We start from the raw sequence: 19016 nt of genomic DNA on the forward strand, positions 1-19016 counted from the left end.
AGAAAAGAAATACTGACCATGAAAGTAAAACAAGCCGACATGTTTTCCAGAGCGGCTCAATGATTGTCACTTTGTGATAGCGCACGACCATCTATCCTATGTTCAAATTTAGGTCGCTAAACATATGTCTAGGAGTACGCGCGCACCAAACAACGACAATGACCGGCAGTGCCTGCTCGTCATAAGGTGCATTGCGTTGTTTACTATCCAGCAGCAGGCACGAATCTTCACTAGCGCATCCACTAGCAGTAACCGCGCCAGAGCCCGCAGCTGCTCCAGCACGATGCCTAGAAGTGCAAACGTGCCGGATCGCTCACGCGGCGGAAGCGCACCGTCAGTCAAGCCAAGGGGGGCTAGCGACAGCTGTGCCCGGTCTGTTTACGTGCACCTGGTGTCGAGAGTTAGCTACAAGGCGCCCGCAACTCGGCCAGCGCCTTGCAACAGCTGCGCCCGTTTACGATTCTCCCTGGCCAGCAGAAAACAAAGGCTCCCCACTAGCCTTTTGCTTCGTTTGCGCGTGCCGACAATGTAGGCAAGAACAACAACGAACCACGGTCATCGCGTCAACGGATATCCCGTATAGAAATCATGCCCGCACGCTCAGCGCTTTACAACGCACGCCTGAGGCCTCCAGGAAGGACTGAGCGTCATCGACAAAGGTAGGGGACTCTATATAATCGTACAAAAGGGCGCGGTACAAACGCTGCGCTGACCGCTCGACCATCTTGAGAAATTAACAATACGCTCTTTCCCAACATCGTTCGCCTTCAGTAAATTTATAGCCTGAGTAGACTGACATGTTTTCTTCGTCCTATTTTTGTTTTCTAACACCGCGCCGTTAATCACACCGACGTTGTCCCGTGAGGAAGCCACGCCTCTGAAAATGACTGAATGGTCTTCGTTGCTGTCAAGTGCACTTCTTCTTTTCCAAAAGTAAGCGCAAAATCAATGCACAAGTTTCCTGAGCTGGAACGTGAAGATGAGTTGCGAGAACTATTCCATCATTTTATCAAGAAGACTATGAAAGCCCACTCTAGCCGGCTTGGCTGAATCCAATGCATCTCAATGGCGGCAAGTACGTATACGCTCATTGTTTCACGAAGTTGTTTCCCAAGGCAGTGCTCCACGGTCGGGACACGGGATGAGTTCATCGCTCCCTGTTGAACCATTGTTCCTCGGAGGACGGACGTTCTTCATTGTTCGCGCGGAGCTTAGTACTCGATTGTTCCAACGAGGAGGAGTTATGCAAAAGCTCTAGACAGCCGCTAAACGCAGTCTAACGTGTCCAAACATTCTGCTTCGGACGGCGTGTTGCGTTGCGTGCTGCCGTGGAGCTGCGAAACAGCTTTCTCTCAGTGCGTCGCAAACGCAGCAGCCGACTCGAGCTGCTTCAATAGGCAAGTGTTGCCACCTCGGCGTCGTGAACGCAACTATTGCGAACGGCAGTTGAAACGTGGCAAGTTCAAACAGTCCCTTTTGCAGGGACCGACGTACGTAAGCTGTTTAATGTGTTGCATCTCGCAGCGACATATCGCAATGTGCATGACAGAGTTTTGCGGTCATCAGATAATGTAGACAAGAAAATAGCTCACGCTTCTTTCGGCTGTTGTAGCAAGTTTGCATGTGCCGAAAGAGAAAAACATTAGAACTTCAGTTTGGCCTAGTTGGTGTTTACTGCATATCATATTGAGCGCAAATAAAAAATCTATAAATAAAAGATTCTGGGGAGAAGCCAGGACCAGACTGCACGTGAACTGATGGAGGCATATCACATAAAAAAGAAAGGCCAAGACTGTGTTTGTATAACTTCCATTAGGTTGTTTCAATCGGAGACAGATTTTTTTTTTTTGATAATTGGTTGCCCCGCTACATTGATGAGTGTTCTTGGGGGCTGCGTTCTGCGCATGTTCTATTTGTCTATATATTGCCGAGGGTTGTCGTGAATAAACCAGTTGAAAGTTACCGCCCGTGTCGTTTTTGTGTTCTCTTCCGCTGTCCCCATCATTATTTGCTGGCAATATAATATGCAGAAAAACATTAGCTTACTTAAACATGTATTGGTCTCCGCGTGCTCAGATTATGAGATATACTGTTGACGTCCCGCTATCTGTAACCCATACTTGTCGTAAAAGAGCACTTAAGGACAGTTGGCTCAAAGAAATGCACTCAGCAGCGTAGTCTGGCACTTAATAAATTAAATTATAAAGAATAGCTTAGGTGGGTCACCTTAGAAAGAATGGTTGGCTCCCAGCTTAAGCTAACTTCTGCATAACTTCTGACCAGTGGATTCGATCTAAGTCTTCAGAGTCCACATTCCGGTGGAGGCGGAGTTTTAAAACGCTTCCGCAGTGAGCCTTCGGTGAAATTAATCCACATCGGCTCTCTAGCTCCCTGGGGTTAAAAGAACACTACACAGCGAAATTTGGTTCAATATGGTTGGTAAATCCAGTTTAATCCAGCACTTCTAGAATACCATATATTATTGTGTTTGTCGTTGCCTTCAGTATATTTAATATACTTTCGCATTCACCGTTGGGACTTCGCGCGGATCTTTCAACAGAACACGCAGTAATTTGGTTTACAGGTTAGCTTAAGAAACAGTGTACGATGTATTAGCAGCAAGTTCATTCTTCATTAATTTCGAAAACGTCTTCGACAGTAACAACCATAAAATTCTTTTTTCTAAGCTGGGACGCTTTCGCATTACTGGCGCACTTATGGAACTACTGAAGAATTCTCTTTTCGGTAGATATGAAACCGTTTGCATTGATGGCAGCTTTACCGGCCAAAAGATTATTACCAAAGGAGTACGAAGTGGATCCTATTTTATTCCACTATTGTTCTTGACTCTTAATAGTGATCTTCCTAGTTACTTATATTATACCAAGTGTTTTTTTTCTGCGCAGATGATGCGAGGATTGCAGCGTCAGCCAATAACACGACTCAGCTTTTAGATAAATCAAGATACACGACATGCGTGTTGGAATAATGATGCCAGAAGAATACCCTAAGCATAAACCAACTTAAATCTCAATTCGTAGTCTTCCATCCTCCTCGAAGACCGGTGACACTTGATTTAGGGACACTGTTAAGCAAAGCTGAAATTAAGTAGGTTGTGCGAAATTCTTAGGAGTGAGTGTGGATTACAATCTCAATATCGACGCTCACATTTAATATGTTGTTAGAAAAATTTGTTTTGCCATAAGGGCCTCTTAATTAGAGCTCGCTTAGTGTTTATCACTGCTACACTTTCTGATTTTTAACGTGCATTCGTTCATGCACGCATTAATTAATACATTACTGCTCCGGGAAGTACTTATACGCATATCTCTTAGTAACTATTCAAGAACAAGCATTTGGAATATAACCGTTACATAAACCCTTTCACCATCTGAGCCCCTATCCCTTCAGCTCGGTGTACCATCTGTTGTTTGAATATAAAAATTTAGTTTCATGGTCCTGCTCCTTCAAGTCATTCACATTCAAGTTTCTGTTGATGTTTTTTCAGTTAACAGATTCACTAAAAAAATAAAACAAAGTTAGCTTTGTCAGATCAATTTCTCCTGCCAAATGTACCAACAAATACCGGAAAAGAAAGCGCCTGTTTTAGTGCTATCTCAACCTGGAACAACATAAAGTCCCATCTGAAAATGTTGCCATAGTGCAGCTTTATGACGCCTTGGAAAACGTACTTGCTTTTCTTGCTTTATTAAGTAAAGTTATAAACTTCTTGAAATAAGTGTTACAATTGATGTGCCTGCCCATGTGCGTTTTGACCACTTGTACTATTTTGTAACGACAGTTGGTGCCGGTGCTTATTGAAAATTCACTCCACCCAATTCTGATAAGAGGCCTTCCCACAGTTTTTGCTTGTGGGCCTCCTGAAAGCGTATCACCTTGATCTATGTATTTTGAATACCATTCTGTTTAAAAATTTATAAAAAGGAAAGGTTTGTATTACCTCAAAAGACGCTGTAGATAAAAGCGGGCGTCAACGGCAGATTAACGTTCCTTCATTAGAAGCTCGTTACGTCATAAATTAGCAGAATATATTCCGGTCTACTTAATTTCTTGTCAATAAAGAAGTACTGTATTGCATCCTAAAAAACCCAGGGCACTTCCTAGGTTTGGTTTGTTTTTAGTATAAGGAATTCTAAATGCGCAAAGTGTAAAAATATGGCTCGAAATTCAAAGAGAGAAACTTGGGCCATTATTTTATACATTAGTGACTGCCTCTTTCCTTCACAAAATCTTCAACTGCTCCAAAATAACCTAATGTTTGCTTTTTAGCATTCCCTTAAAACCCGTAACTCAGCCAGGGAATATAGTGTACGTGAATAGTATCTGACACAGCATTGGAAACTGCACTCTGTATTGCGGTCCTCTCGCAGTTAAAATCGAACACGAGACTTAACCAGACGATGCTGATAACGACAATACTGAAACAGCGCCGAGTTACGTGCTCTCTTATGATTTCGGTCCTGATTGGCTTACGGCAGCTGCAGCTTGAACTGCAGTGATGATAATGAAAGGAGAAGCGAGTATCCGATAGACTGCGAAGTTATCGCAATTTCTGAATGAGAGTTCCTAGAGTTCTATTGAAAAATTGAGAAGCGCGCTGCTACCGATGTAATATTGGCCAGTCCAGCAGAAGGCATGACTAGAGAAAGCACTCTCCAGTGATGACGAAATAAAATGATGGTCTAAACGCAGGTAATGCTCTTCGTCTTCTTTTGCTTTTGCATTTCCCGAAACAGCTAGGAATAGTGATTATGTAACCTTTACTTAGCCTGAACGCAGCGGCATCGCACAGGCTTTGTGCTTTCAAATTGCGTCATGCTTGTCTTTCTAAAGAAAAACTATTTTCTCGTGAGAATCGCACAGTTATTTGCACGGCTCGGGCAGGCCCAGGCTGCAACCTTGTCTCGTTCGGGCTGGCCCATCGCTTCTAAGCTCCCAGGAGAAAGAAAATACACGCGAGCTAAGCCAAGCGCTTTTCATACGGAAAAAAATACGCACCGATAGATAAGCAGAATCAGAGGCTGCGTACGCCTTAATACTATATCAACGGCTCATATCTGAATACTTTAGAAGAGACGTTCCTAACATAAAACGTCGTTAACAGGATTGGGCCAGCAAACCACACCACTAAGATTAAGACAATTCTAATGTAACTAGGCTCAAACGCCCGTCCTCGACGTTCAGTAACTTTTTCCTGCCGCTGCTGATGTCGGCCGCTTTATTATTACTTCTTCAAGCAGTGCGCGCTCAGAGCACCTGCATCTTTCGCAACCTCAGCTGTGGACGTCACAACACGTTCTGCCCACTTCTGAGCACGGCCACTTATCGCGTATACTGCAGCACGCGCTGCGACGGCAGAGGTTTTCTTTGTTTGTTTTTCTGGAAGCCTTCGAAATTGCAGTTCGAAGGGCTTTTCTATTTGCTCGCTGTCAACCGCGTCCGAAAGCCACCTGTCGAGTCAACTTTTTTCTGTCTGCTGGGAAACTGCAGCGCATTCAAGAGGCGGCAGTTCACGGCCGTGCTTGTGTGCTCGAGGTTAAGCGAGGGACTCCAGTCTTTTAACGCTCGAGTTCCCGTTCTTGCTGGGTAAGTGGAGGAGCATTCTTGTGCTTTATATAGAGCATCGTCCATAAAACCTCAGCGGCAGGAGAAACGACCCGATGAGGTATCATAGTGGCTATGGCGTTCCGACGCTGAGCTCCTGGTCGAAGATTCGGTTCCGGCAGCTTGGGCCGCATTTCATTGGGGGCGAAATGCAAAAGAAAGGGAAAGGTTTTTTGTACCTAATATGAGGCGGACGTTAAAAAACTCCCACAAGGTCAAAATTAACCCGGAATTCACGACTGTGGCGTGCCTCGTGATCGGATTATCGTTCAAGCACGTGAAACCTAGCATTTAATTAATACGACGTTAAGAGAAACAGATGAACGCGACGGCAATAGTGCGCCTCGATAGAATTCACTTCGTGATTTTGACAAGTGGAACAACGTTCATACTGCTGTTCTTACTTTAGTGCAATTACGTTGGCTGCTTCAAGAAGCGTTAGCATCCTGCAAGTAGCTGTTTTCTTCGAAAGTTCCTAGGCCGAAGCTTTATTTGCCTCGTAGCCTTACTTTGCGAGTGCCGGATAGATGCTGGCCTGCCGAATATAATAGACAGCTTAGCTTGAGCAGAACAACTTGCTCCACTGAGTGCTTGTATAACCATTCTTGGACAACCCCCCGTAATGGATGCATGCCACTGCGTATGTACTTGAATAGGCAGGCAGAACAATATGCCACAACGCGGAGAAGTTGATCGGCCAGACAAAACTGGAGCCGGCTACGGATAAGTAAAGTCGGCAACAGAAGTAGCCGAGCGCGGAGGAAGAAGTGGACAAAATGACACCAAAGCTTGCACTGAGTGGGGAAAAAATGGCGACTCGAGGTAAACTTTGAGCGAATAACGTGTTTGTTATGCTGCGAAGCGGGACTCGGAACGTTAGCTCTAATCGTAACAACGATACGTTTTAGCCGTTGGCAGTGAGGATCGCGACGATCACAGGATTGGGAAGCGCGAGAGACTGAGACATTGAACGTTCCTAGCTTATTTATTCGTTCATTTTTTTACAATTGTATATTGTATGCTAAGATTCCCAATAGTTCTTATGATGCATCGAAAAGAGAAATAAATATTGATGTATAGAATGGCAGTGCAAACCATCAAAAAAAAGCTGTGGAAGTGGGTGGGAAAAAATTCAAGGCCGTTTGGCCCTGCGAAGCTCGATAACGTACGGAGCTGCAAATATCGTGGTAAGGAAACTTGGGGTAAAGACTTTATCGCATCACTCATTGTCACTTCTTAACTACGGTCACAATGGCTTTGTGGTCGCGATGATATACACTGATCATACCGATGAGTGTATATCAGTGTATCAGCGTTGACCCAGTTGCTGCCTCTGCAAGCACATTCTTTGATAATGTCAGAACCACTGCGCGTACGCCGCTGGTTGTACGGTTTGGCAGTATCGGTGTGGCATCGCAAGCGATGTGTCTACAACACGAAACACGTAAACCACTTAATTTTCGGTACACATTCCACATCCACATTCAAATCACTGACAACGACCACAGGGCTGGTGTCGCAGCAAGTAAAGAACTAGGCTCTTCCTTGCCTTGTCTTGTCTTGTGTCCTCAACAGTAGCGCATACCCACTATAGGGGACTGACCAAGATGCGGGCCGTTCTCCGTATCCTTAGAAGCAAAGCTAAACTAGATTTAAGTAATGGAGCGTGGGACGATAGAACTGCAATTTAGAAATGTGATGAAAAATTGTTAAGAATGTTGATAAGATAAGTTAACGTAAAGAAATGAAATAATAGAAATTACTGATAATTTTAGAAATTCAGCAAGGTACTCTTTTGTATCTCTAATAAAATTGTAAACTGCAAGAAAAGCATTCCTGTGGCTGGATCCTAGTGAAGTCGTCCCAAAAGAAAGAATGTGTGGCGAGGTTAGCGATAGCCCAAGTTTGGTAAATGAATATTCTAATAGTTTTCTTTTTCTTAGAAAGTGGCGGCACGAGAGAAAATAATGTTCGATAGTTTCAAGTCCACTGCAAGAACAACATAGAGGAAACATTGCGAGATCAGACCTTTGTAAGTGAAAATTTAGAGGAGGTATACGACATCTCAATTTTATAAAACTTCCGATTGCCTTGAAGGACACCAATTATTATTCCATAAGAAGTCAAGATGGTGGAAACCAGAAGACGGTGTTTGCATGGATCTTGCAGAGTTTTGAGATGTAGCGAAATTTCTGTACCTAGCTGCGGTGACATAAGCTGTTTCCGTCATTCTTTACATCTTCCTCTTCTTCTATGGTCTTCTATGGTTGGTTATTTTCTTTTGCTGTTTGCGCCATTCGGTGTATTGGGCAAGAATATTTAAATATTCCTGCAATTGTCTAGCACTTCCAGGACGTGCTGAAAATTTCAACCAGCATGGCGGTGATCAAGCGAACGTGCTTGCTTGTGCTTGCGGTGGCGTGGGTGTGCGTATTGTCACGCAACGGCTACACCGATTCAGCGCTCGTGGGCGGTTGGACAGAGCAGAACCCACAAGGGGACCCCAAGTACATCAAACTTGCTCACTACGCTGTCTCCACCCAAACTGCGGACAGGGAGGTCTATGACACTGTCGTCGACCTCATTAGTGTCGCGACCCAGGTTAGTGCGTAGCTCTGTGTATGTTTGTTGTTGTTGTTGTTGTTGTTGCGCCACGTACGTTTTGTTATTACTGAAAAGAGAGAGAAAAATGCCCAAGGGCACACAGCATAGTGCAGCGTAAGTAGAGCATGGGACAATGATGGGTGTGTAGCAAAAGCCAAGCATCGCCTTTCTTTACCAGGGGTGCTCGGAAACCAATAAGTTTTACATTTTACGCAGTAGAATGTTCAAAATTCAAATATCCATTCTAGAAATAGCAACGGAACACGTTTCTTATAATGCAAAAAAAAGGAGACCTTCCGAATAATAAATGCTGTCTTTTCCTCCATCCCCAACCCCGAGGAAAAAAAAAGCTTTTTTGATTGGGCATCAAGTTGAAAAAGTGTTCTAATAGACTATGTACTTTGTACCAAACCTAGTGCCTTTCAGTCTGTAGCTTGGTTAGGTAATTTTCGTTAGCATTGTAATTATTTAATTTTTTCTAAAGGTCAGTACTTAAATCACGTGAGATTTACAAATTTCATATCGTTTCTGCAAAACGAACGCAGAAAATAGGCGTGAATATTGCAGTACATGAGTAATACATAATCGTGGCAACGGTTAGTAATCGCGAGTCAGTGATGCCCCACGGTCATCCTTCATCCGAGCAAAGAAATTGGAAAAGTCGGAGGGAAGCAGATCAGCCTAAAAATATCAGAGCAAATGCCAAAGCAATTCAAGCTGTTCGTGGTGGACTGATGTGAGACATCGTATCCACAAGGATTAAAGCAGCGTAGCGAGAACTTATCGAAGTATTTCGAGAAGCACAATCCCGGTGAATAGGCAGTTGGGACTTTCTGCTGCTATGCACGAGGTCGCGGGTGCGATTTGCTGCCATAGCAGCCATGTTCCAGTAGGCCGGAATGCAAAAGCTCTCTTCTAACTAAATAGCGTGTGCTTCGACAATCTCATGTGGTCAAAATTAGCACCGCAAAGCTCTCGTTCCATTCCACGCGTAGAAAAACTAGAACACGTTCATCTATTTTCTTAGCATGAAGAGTACATTCCTTCAGAATAAATGAAACCTTTATGAATGAAATGTAAATTACTATACTGTCATTTACCTATTCCATGATTTCGTGAAGTAGCAGCAAATGAAACCTTGCTTGAGCATCACAAAACAAAAAAGAAAAGTGCTGCTTAGGTCTTTGCTATAACGTTCCCGTGGTTCAGTGAAAGCCTTAGCTCGGCCTCTGCCATCTAAGTACGTGGGAACGGAGTATATTTTTGTCGTAGCCCACTGGACTGATTTTCACAAAATGGAATCGTTTAAGGGGAAAAAGCTCGTATCTATAGTGACTCTCGGAAGCAAGTTCTTTATTTAGGCCATCATTCTACTACAAAAAAGTTCTTGAACATTCCGAAATGGAGAGAAAAGTGCAAAGAAACTCGATGTGCCAAATTTGTAACTCTAAGTCAGTAGTAACAGTAACACAATTATGTAAACTGCGCCTCTTGAAGCATGGAAAGCGGACAACTTTGATTCATCATGCACCCCTCTAAAGATTACAATGAAGGCGCCAAATAAAACAACGGATGAAGGAAGGAGACACGAGAGAGAGAGAGAGAGATAGAAGGGAAGAAGAAAAGGCAGGGAGGTTAACCAGACTGAGTCCAGTTTGCTACCCTATACTTGGGGACGGGAATGGGGAGTGAGAGAGAGAGAAAACTTAGGTGTAGAATGTCTATATTCGGGCACTCAAGTCTGCTGCCTTTAGGTAGTGAAAAAGCGCTCTAACTGCTTTCTCTGCTAATGAACTGTGAGGCCAGGCTTCCAAGATCTTCGCTTCCGTAAATGGCCTGTCATCCAGTCTATTCAAGGCACACTGGAGAGTCTCACGTTGATTATCGAAGCAAGAGTAGTGGCGCCTAAGATGACTGATGGTCTCTTCGCACTTGCACTTAGCGCACATTGGTGAATCCGCCATTCCGATACGATAGCTGTAGGAGTTGGTGAATGCTACTCCTACCCACAGCCGACACAGCAGTGTTGCGCCACGTCGTGAAAGGGTCGCTGGTAATTTAAGTTTCAGTGATGGGTCGAGGCTGTATAAGCGACAGTTAGAGTTCTGTGGTGTATGCCAGTAACTTAACGTGATGGTACGAGCAAGACTGCGAAGCTCTCTTGCAGCGTCGACTCTCGATAAAGGTACAAGGAGTGTCGGTGCGCGAGCCTGGGCACGTCGGGCATCGGCGAGTTGATTACCAACGACGCCACAATGTCCCGGCAGTTACTGAAATATGATATCACGTCCTCGTTCAGAAGCGCAAAGGCAGGTTTCGTTGATTTGTGACATCAGCTGTTCATAATTGCCGCGTCGTAAACGTCGCAAGCTCTGGAGGGCTGCTTTCGAATCATATAATATTGCCCATTTGTTGGGCTGTTCTTTTTCAATATATTCGACAGCAGCGCGAAGAGCGACCAGTTCGGAACTTGTAGATGTCGTTACGTGTGAAGTCTTAAACTTGATGACGACCGAATGAGATGGTAGAACAATGGCGCCCGTAGAATTTTCCGAGACGGAACCATCCGTGTAAACATGGATTCGGTTAGCGTATGAACAATGCAGAAGTTCTAATGTGATCTCCTTGAGAGCCGCGGTGGTCAGGCTAGCTTTCTTCACTATTCCTGGAACAGCAAGGTACACAGCAGGCTTTTTCAAGCAACACATAGGGGATGGCGTTCTTGTTGCGTGTGAGTGCCGCAAAGACAAAGAGTGCCGGTTAGCCGCCATTTATCTGGAGAACGCTGCCTTGGGTCTTTTCTCAGGCAAGCGAGCGAGATGGTGGTCAGAAACTCTGGATATATGGCGAAGATGCGCCCGGAGTGCGTCGATATCTATATAGGTCATAATTGGGTGGTTTCCCGCGGTGGCAATTGTTGCCACGGTTGAAGCATTTCGAGTTAGCCCCACACATGTTCGAAGGGCTTAGCCTTGAATGCTCTGTAGGACATGGATGTTAGTTTTGTTAGCCTCGGGCAGCACCGGTGTGCTTTATCGCAAGTATCCTAGGAAGAGCGTCCTGTATAGTTGATGCTGCGGATCTACCCTATGCTTTACCGGCTAGAAACCTTAGTATGCCGCAGGTAGAAATATGCCTCTTGTTCAAGTGTGAGATGTGGGGGCTCCATGAAAGGTCTCTGTCGATAATAACGCCTAGAAATTGGTGAATCTTTGCGTAGGAAATTGGTTGCTGGTCATTATAAATAGGGAACCAGGTCATGGGTTTGTGGGTAAAAGCGACTAAGGCGCACTTCTCGCACTTCTCGGACTAAGGCGCGCTTCTCAGCACACAGGTACGATGATGTTAGGGTCACTGCTTTTTGGAGCCGTGCACGCACCTCGAGACGTGTAACTGCCGAGGCCCATATGCATATGTCGTCAGCATATATGGAAAGGTTTACTGTATGTGGTAGAACGTCGGCAAGTCCAAGAATTGCAAGGTTAAACAAAGTAGGGTTAAGAACCCCACCCTTAGAGACGCCACGGCAAATGTAATGGTCTCTTCTAAACCCAGCCATGGCCTCGGGATATACGTTGTGGCGCCCAAGATACCACTCTAGACGGGTGAGAATCATTCTTTCCATGACCTTTCCAACACAGCTGGACAACGCAATGGGTCGGTAGGACGCTAGGTCAACTGGCGACTTTCCAAGCTTCAGGAGTGGTATCAAGCGGCTAGACTTCCACCACTCAGGAACGACGCCATCATTCCATGACTGGTTATAACATTCCAGAAGTCTACCTCGGCAATCTTCACCTAGGTGGCATAAAGCAGCGTAGGTGATGCAGTCTGGTCCTGGCGACGATGAGCGCCTGCATGTGGCCAGAGCAGCGTCCAATTCCTCAAGTGAGAAGGAGACATTCAATTCTAGGAAGCGTGTCGCAGGGACCTCACCCAGAATTTCGCAATTGATGGTGCCACGAGACAACTACGTAGGCGCCTACGTGGTTGTCTCGTGTCTCCTTCCTTCGTCCGTTGTTTTATTTGGCGCCTTCGTTGTGATCATGCATAACCAACTCGCCCACCAGAACGTGGACTCTAAAGAATACCACCGATTTGTGAGTGGGACATTTGCGAAACCCTAAAATATTTCATCCGAGAAATTCATACGTCAAATTTATTCAGTTCAGATGCCCTAAAGCCAACCGTACAAAGAAGCGCGATATCTGGTGTTGGTTCTGGTACGAGCTTGTAAGCACATGGTTCTATTTTCTTTTTTCGTATAAATCGAATTTCATATTTTTTTTCAGAACTTTTGAATTGCAAATTGAGAATTGGCTTGCCCTAGTCACCAGTATTTAATTATTGCTCTTGAATGCAGCAAACTTCATTTAGCTCGGTCCGTCCCTTGTCTCATAAAGGCATTTCTACGTTTCACGTGTTATTTGAATTGGCGAATCGTAGTTGACCCCGAGCTCCATAGCTCGCTCCTCAATCAGAACTTGGAGGGGTCAAATTGAGCGTATAGAAAACTACACGTCGTGCTACGTGGGGTTAGTCCGGAGACCTGCAATACGGCATCTCTCATAAGCTGCATGTCGCATATTGGGTCGCTACTCAGTCAATGAAATAGGTAAAGTACCCGCCAGACCGGAAGCTGGTGAGCTCACGAGAGCAGTCAAAGGCCTAGTAAAAAGCATCACAGGCAACACAGTTTTCAGGTATGGAGATCGAAGATACTTTTGGGCTCTTTGAGAACCCGCGAATTGCTGCGAACAACGGCTTGCGCCGGCTAAAAGGTCGTGTATCTATACACCGCACCGGCTGATTCCTTTGCGACACTACCGCTAGTACAGAAGAGCCTGAACGATATCGCATGATATCATTCAGGCTAATGATATCATCAGTAATTCATATATTACTAGTGACAAATGTCATAGATTTCGTTGGTATAGTTAATTCTCTATTAGTAAATATGGACTAGACTGTATTGTAAGTGAGCACTATAGATAAATATAGGAAAGACGTTCTGAGAAGGTATTTCTTTTTAGCGCTCAGATGTCATGGATGTGAGTAAATAGTTCGACGTCTATGACGTCCCAATGACGTCCAAACGCTGTGGTTCGGGCGTCAAAATGAAGAAAAGGATACTTTTTACTCTAATTTTCTCCATATTTCTTTATTTTTTTGCGCTAAATTTGTGGAAATAATGTGTCAGAAAATGTGCAACCAGTCTAGATCGATTGAATGATTCTTTTTAGTCTTCCTCTATCTTGCATTAGTTTCTGTCTTTGTTTGTCACTTTTATTTATTTATTTATTTATTTTTTCTTTATTCAGGTTCCCTTACATGTTCCGTCAGGAACATTGAGTAAGGGGGGTGATTAAATCAAACACAAGTTTAACAGAAGCAACGCAGTATCTGGCCGCAGTATCTGGCAAGAATCTGGCATATAAAATAGGCCAGATTTTTTTTTTACTTTACGGAGTGGTTGTGAACTAAATACTTTAAAGTACTGCGCACACCTTCCTAACCAATCTCCGAAGGAGAGTAATGGCTGCCCACAATGGAGGCTCAGTGGCCACGATGTCCTGCGCCTGAGAAAAAGGTCGCGGTTTCAATATTCGTTCTCCACCGCCGTAATCCAATGGCAGGGCGAAAAAAAATAAACTCGAGTCCTGTCTGGCGGGTGGGTCAGAATTACTCCGGAGCCCCATTCAAGGGCGTCCCGCGTGAGCCACTATGTCAGTTGAGGCACATTCAACTGTACGAATGAACGTCATTCCTTCCTTTTTCTTTTCTCTTTTTTGCCTTTCACTCATTTATACAGGTTGTTGCCGGCGTGAACTACAACTTGACGTTCACTACCGCACCGACCGCCTGCAACATCGGTCAAGTTGATTATTCAGTGGAGGAATGTGTTCCAGTCGGACCGGTATGCCTGCATGCTTAGCTTAAGTAGCCTATGCTCTGTTTCATTCTCATCAGGCAACGCTGCAGAGGTACATGCAAGAAGCGCAGTCTTAAGAAGTCTCGCTCAGCACCTTTCCCAGAGCATCACTCTTTTGATCAGCGACACTTTCTGCGGCATAATCACATTATATATTGCAGCTTACAGATCCCTTCATCTTGGCAGTAGGCATAAATATAGGATGATGATGATGATCATCATCATCATAATCATCATAATCATCATCATCATCATTATGATACAAATTGTGCTAGTGACGCAGCGTCAAGGCGCGTGCCATTTGCGCACTTTTGAGCTGCCTGTGTTTGGGCGTTCCAGGTTTTGGTCGCGAACGTAAGCGGCGGGCTGCGGTTGCTTCCCACCGAAACGTCACTACGCTCGTTCTGTAGTAAGTTGGTTCAGATCTGCGACGCCATCGATGAAATAATTGCAGCATATCTTGAAATATAACACTGTGAGATTAGATGTTGCATCGAACTGTGTGGCGCCATGACTAATAATTAAGTCGTTCGTTCATATACGGGGTGTTTATTATTTCAAAGCTTTAAGTCACCTGTAGCAGGTTGCGCAGTTATAGTGGACATTACTTTCAGAGGTGGACATAACTTTGAGGAGAACTCTAAAGACATCATCAACTAATTCATAAAAACTCACTAATTAACTTACTAATTGTTTACTTTAGGCCATCTATTTAAATGTACGGGTTGAAGAAAGTGAGCTTGCAAAGCATAATCATTTGGAACGAATTTCGGGGAAGCCATGCGTTTCGAGATATGAGCCCTCAAACTGGCCGTAAAAATCCACTGTTGTATCGCTTAACTTTTTTCACAATGCGCTCTTCCATGCACTGAAGGGTACAAGTAACTGGAACGCCTATGTAATTTATGGCACGCTTTGCCAAGGATTATCACGAAACTGGTGTCATCCGGAAAATCGATTCTAATTGGATATGCCTTGCCAACTCACCGTCTACGATTTGTTAATTGCAACATGTGCCATAAAGTCATCTTCATCAACCTATTTTAAGTCCACTGCAGGGCAAAGGCCTCTCCCTGCGCTCTCCAATCAGCCCTGTTCTGCTCCCACCGATTCCAGCTTCCGCGAATTTCTTAATTTCATCACACCACTTACCCCCGTATGCAGAGATGCAACTTAAGTCGAAGCACATGCTTCACTTGATTTAGATGACGCCTGGCGTTAATGTGCCCAAAGACGCTCACTGCGTTTCCTTCGGCGCGTTCCCGATAGGCGTCACTCGGATCAAGTCAAGCATGTGCTTCGACTTAAGTTGCATCTCTGCATACGGGGGTTAGTCTTTCATCGCCCTCGATTGCGCTTCCCTTCTATGGCACCCATTCTCTAACCGTAATGGTCCACCGCTTATCTAACCTATGCATTACATTGCCTGCCCAGCTCCATTTCTTAATTGGTCGCTTTGTCTGCTGTGTTCGAAACACAGTAAATGTGGTGGTTGCGTTTGCGGACACGTGGCTTCGCAGTTACCGGTGCGCTGAAAGAAGTGGTTTAGAAGTGTGCATAGATATGCGCGACTTCCGGCAGATATACATCACCGAGAGCGAACAGCGGTTATGTCGCTGCTACTATGATGAACCGCTCGCGCGTTTCCTTTTTTTTTTCACAGCGCGACCAGCGCCATTACTTTAGCAGTTATGAAAAGAAGAAAATTTGCAGGACGCTTAAGCTTAGCCTTTCAGGGTGGAACGCGATAGAATTCGTAGATCCCTGACTGCTGCCCACGCTTCCCTGCAGCTGGAGCGTATGTAAGCGTAATGTTTACCGGGAAACGCTGGCCGCAAGCGCGAAGCACGAAGGTTCTCTTTCTATTTCGGGGCATTAGGTTTTCTTGTAGAAACGGGGCTTCTTGCGTGGGCCGCAATGCGATGGAGGCGAGCGCCAGCTGGAGGTATTGCAAGGAACCGGGCGCGCCGCTCCGTGAACCCCGAGACAACCGCGCTCCGGCGCGCGAAAATGACGGTCGCCTTGACTGGTTTGTGAATAGTAGAAGCTGGAGAAGTGGTTTCTTTGAGTTTCCGCGTAACAGAATTATGTTTTCTCGTATGGTCAAATTACAATCGGAGAGCTATCATGCATGTAGGTTGTGCGTAAGTCATAGTTTATTATTTTTCTCTGTATTTTAGCTTGAGAAATTCAATTAGTTCATTCAAATGCTTGCGTCACATGGAGGACTTGGGTATGGGTAGTCCGAAAAATTGGGCGTCAGCGCCAAGTCCTCCATGACCCAAGTCCTCCATAAATCCGTATGGGACGTTGTGCTACACAGGCTCCTTAACGCCATAGCGTGCGGAGCTTTGTTCACGCTTGAGGTTCGCCGCAAGATTGCATTTTTCGCGCCGCATCACTCCATACATAATAGCGGATATACGTCTCATATTTGTTTGATTTTATTGCTGCTAGTATGTAGCAAACTACGGTTTATCTGGGTCGATTACTTGAAATGAACACTTCATGACAAATAGTAGCATATTGTATAGTTGCGCGGCAAAAGCTCAGCTAGTGTTTATGACCTCGTATGAAGAGCGCGTAACGACAAAACGAAGTTGGTGGGAAGAACACAATTCTGTCCACACCCATTATCGGCATTTCGTTTCTTTCTCTTTTTTTTTTTGGGGGGGGGCGGTGTTATGTTTAAAATGCTGCGCTCTCATTATTTTAGACCACCACACCGAAGTGGTAATCATAAAGCCGAGGTAACCTATTATGCAAACATCAGAGAAAACCATGCACGCGTTATGAAGCGAACACAGTTATGTGACTCAGTAACCTATATTGACCATGTAAACAGCGCTAAAGTAATCTATAGCGCTTTAACAACTTAAAGACCCCGAAAATATAATTGGAGAGTGAATTTGTCTGAAGAATTGCGAAGAAGGCAAAATGAAACATTGTTTGAACGCATTGCTTATCCGCTAGTCGCTGCAAATAGCAATTGGGATGGTTCACTGCCCGTGCACTGAATAGCCTAAGTTCGCAGATGCGCCCTTCTAGTTCACTTCTGGCACGCAGCCCCCCCCCCCCCCCCCTACGCACTAAAAAAGAAACTTATCTCAAAATATTACTTATGCTATCACGTCAGACCTGGACATGTGTGAAATACTGAAGCTTAAGGCTCACTAATATTTATTTCGAAGGTATAAATATCTTTTCGAGAGAGTAGAGAACAAAATATCGAAATCCTACTGGCCGTAAAATAGATTATGCATTTGCTGTCATCGCAATAATCACTAATACTCGTAAACGTCAACTAATGCTCGTAAACGTCAACTGACAGTAACAGAGTCATTAGCTCCTTTCCATGTGCAGTCAAGGGACAGCGTTAGAGACGGATTAACAAGTGCTAATCTTGGTAAACTGATTCTCGGAAAGCAATCGCTTCGGCGGCCTACGTGACAAGCCCTCTATCAAACCGCTATGATGACGAACCTACGGTGCTTATTGATGCAAAAGAAGTTTACTGTCACCCTCGCGCGTTTACATTGGGGGTGTGCGAGCATTGTAAAAGTACAGCAGTTACGGAGTACGGAAATTCTCGAATGACGCTAATTATATAACTACCATGCACTCTCTTCATTGTTACAGTGCAGGCCCTACGCGCAATAGAAACGTTTTGAAAATAAAAGTTGTCTTCGTGGTGTTTGTGATGCTCACCCTAATACGTTTTGCAAAACACTGCCTATGTATACTTGCCCCATTTGTCTTGTATTATGGCTCTTTCTCATCGATTGATTGTCTTGTCTGTCCACTGACTAGGTGAACGGGAAGTGCTCAGCAATCGTCTACGAAGTTCCTTGGATGAATACTACTGAGGTTACCAGCTATACGTGCTCCGACTTTACGGAATGATGCTCACACCAGCATTTTCTCATCGCTTATACGCGTATGCATCGCACCTAAAAACGACACGTAAGACGACGACCAAGCTGGAACAAACCTTTAATGGATCAAATATCTTCCTTTTTTTTCGCATTGGCGTGCGACCCCTCAATGAACGGAACAACAATAAAACCGAACAAGTCATTTTCCATAAGTTCTTGCTTGCGTTGTGGGTGCGGGCAAATTTCTGTCGGTCGACGGTGTATCCCATCTGTCTCCTATTTTGTGTGTACGTTGTTGCCGTATTCTATCGCCCACGTGTGCGCACAAGAAATCCATGAGTCCCATGTCAGCATTACTTCCGCCATCACTTAAAACACTCTACAAACTTTGACGCCTTCGATTATATGCTGTCCAGCATCAGGATTGGCTGACATTTCCTGTTACGAAAAATTCTAGCGTATGAGATTTTTGTGAATACAGGCCATTTCCTTCCGTTCCATCTGCAGTGAAGAGTTGCAGGCTAGAGGAAATTTCTGCCTTTTTACAATTCTGTCTCTTCCTAAAGCTTCACTTCACATAGATTCCGGCATTTCTGTTGTATCTGCTTAATCCCTTTTCGACTACTCACTATGCGTGGCCTGAACAACTTTCCTGATCCTTCCAGATGATTTCCTTATCTTTCTTCTGCAACTTGGCAGCAGCGTCGAACTTTCTTACGAAATAAATTTGTGATGTATTCCTGATTTATTCTTCGCTTGTGCATATGAACTTGAGCGAATTCGAACCGGTGCGAACCGTTATTTTTTCGTTCCATAGCTGAACCAAAACCCAAAAATATGACGACGATGCCATACCGCCTTCATCGTTCCATCGACACAAACAGGGGCGTAGCCAGGGGCGTAGTCAGAGGCGTAATCGTGTTGCTTATGGGACTTCAGCCCCTCCCCGAAATTTTTTCGTGCCGTCATGCACCGCCGAC

At 44.7% G+C, this 19016-nt stretch overlaps 1 protein-coding gene across 3 annotated transcripts; it reads left to right on the forward strand.

Annotated features, from left to right (window-relative positions):
• The first annotated feature begins 356 nt into the window (after nucleotides 1-356).
• On the forward strand, nucleotides 357-18248 carry LOC139047444 (cystatin-2-like). 3 transcript variants are annotated; one of them, XM_070521267.1, is made up of 4 exons: nucleotides 357-659; nucleotides 7978-8226; nucleotides 14042-14146; nucleotides 17972-18248. In XM_070521267.1, exons 2-4 carry the CDS (start codon nucleotides 8002-8004, stop codon nucleotides 18062-18064), a joined length of 423 nt encoding a protein of 140 aa, XP_070377368.1. In that variant the 5' UTR covers nucleotides 357-659; nucleotides 7978-8001; the 3' UTR covers nucleotides 18065-18248. The 3 variants fall into 3 exon arrangements, with proteins under 3 accessions (XP_070377368.1, XP_070377366.1, XP_070377367.1); XM_070521265.1 differs by having other exon boundaries at nucleotides 360-659; nucleotides 7969-8226; XM_070521266.1 differs by lacking the exon at nucleotides 357-659 and adding an exon at nucleotides 5474-5607 and having other exon boundaries at nucleotides 7969-8226.
• Nucleotides 18249-19016: the final 768 nt, after the last annotated feature.

Source organism: Dermacentor albipictus, chromosome 7, assembly GCF_038994185.2.
Source record: "Dermacentor albipictus isolate Rhodes 1998 colony chromosome 7, USDA_Dalb.pri_finalv2, whole genome shotgun sequence".
Lineage (NCBI taxonomy): Eukaryota > Metazoa > Arthropoda > Arachnida > Ixodida > Ixodidae > Dermacentor > Dermacentor albipictus.

Coding starts and splice junctions, on each gene's coding strand:
- LOC139047444 (XM_070521267.1), top strand. CDS start 8,002: ATGGCGGTGATCAAGCGAACGTGCTTGCTTGTGCTTGCGGTGGCGTGG. Junction 8,227..14,041: donor TCATTAGTGTCGCGACCCAG/GTTAGTGCGTAG, acceptor TCATTTATACAG/GTTGTTGCCGGCGTGAACTA. Junction 14,147..17,971: donor AATGTGTTCCAGTCGGACCG/GTATGCCTGCAT, acceptor TCCACTGACTAG/GTGAACGGGAAGTGCTCAGC.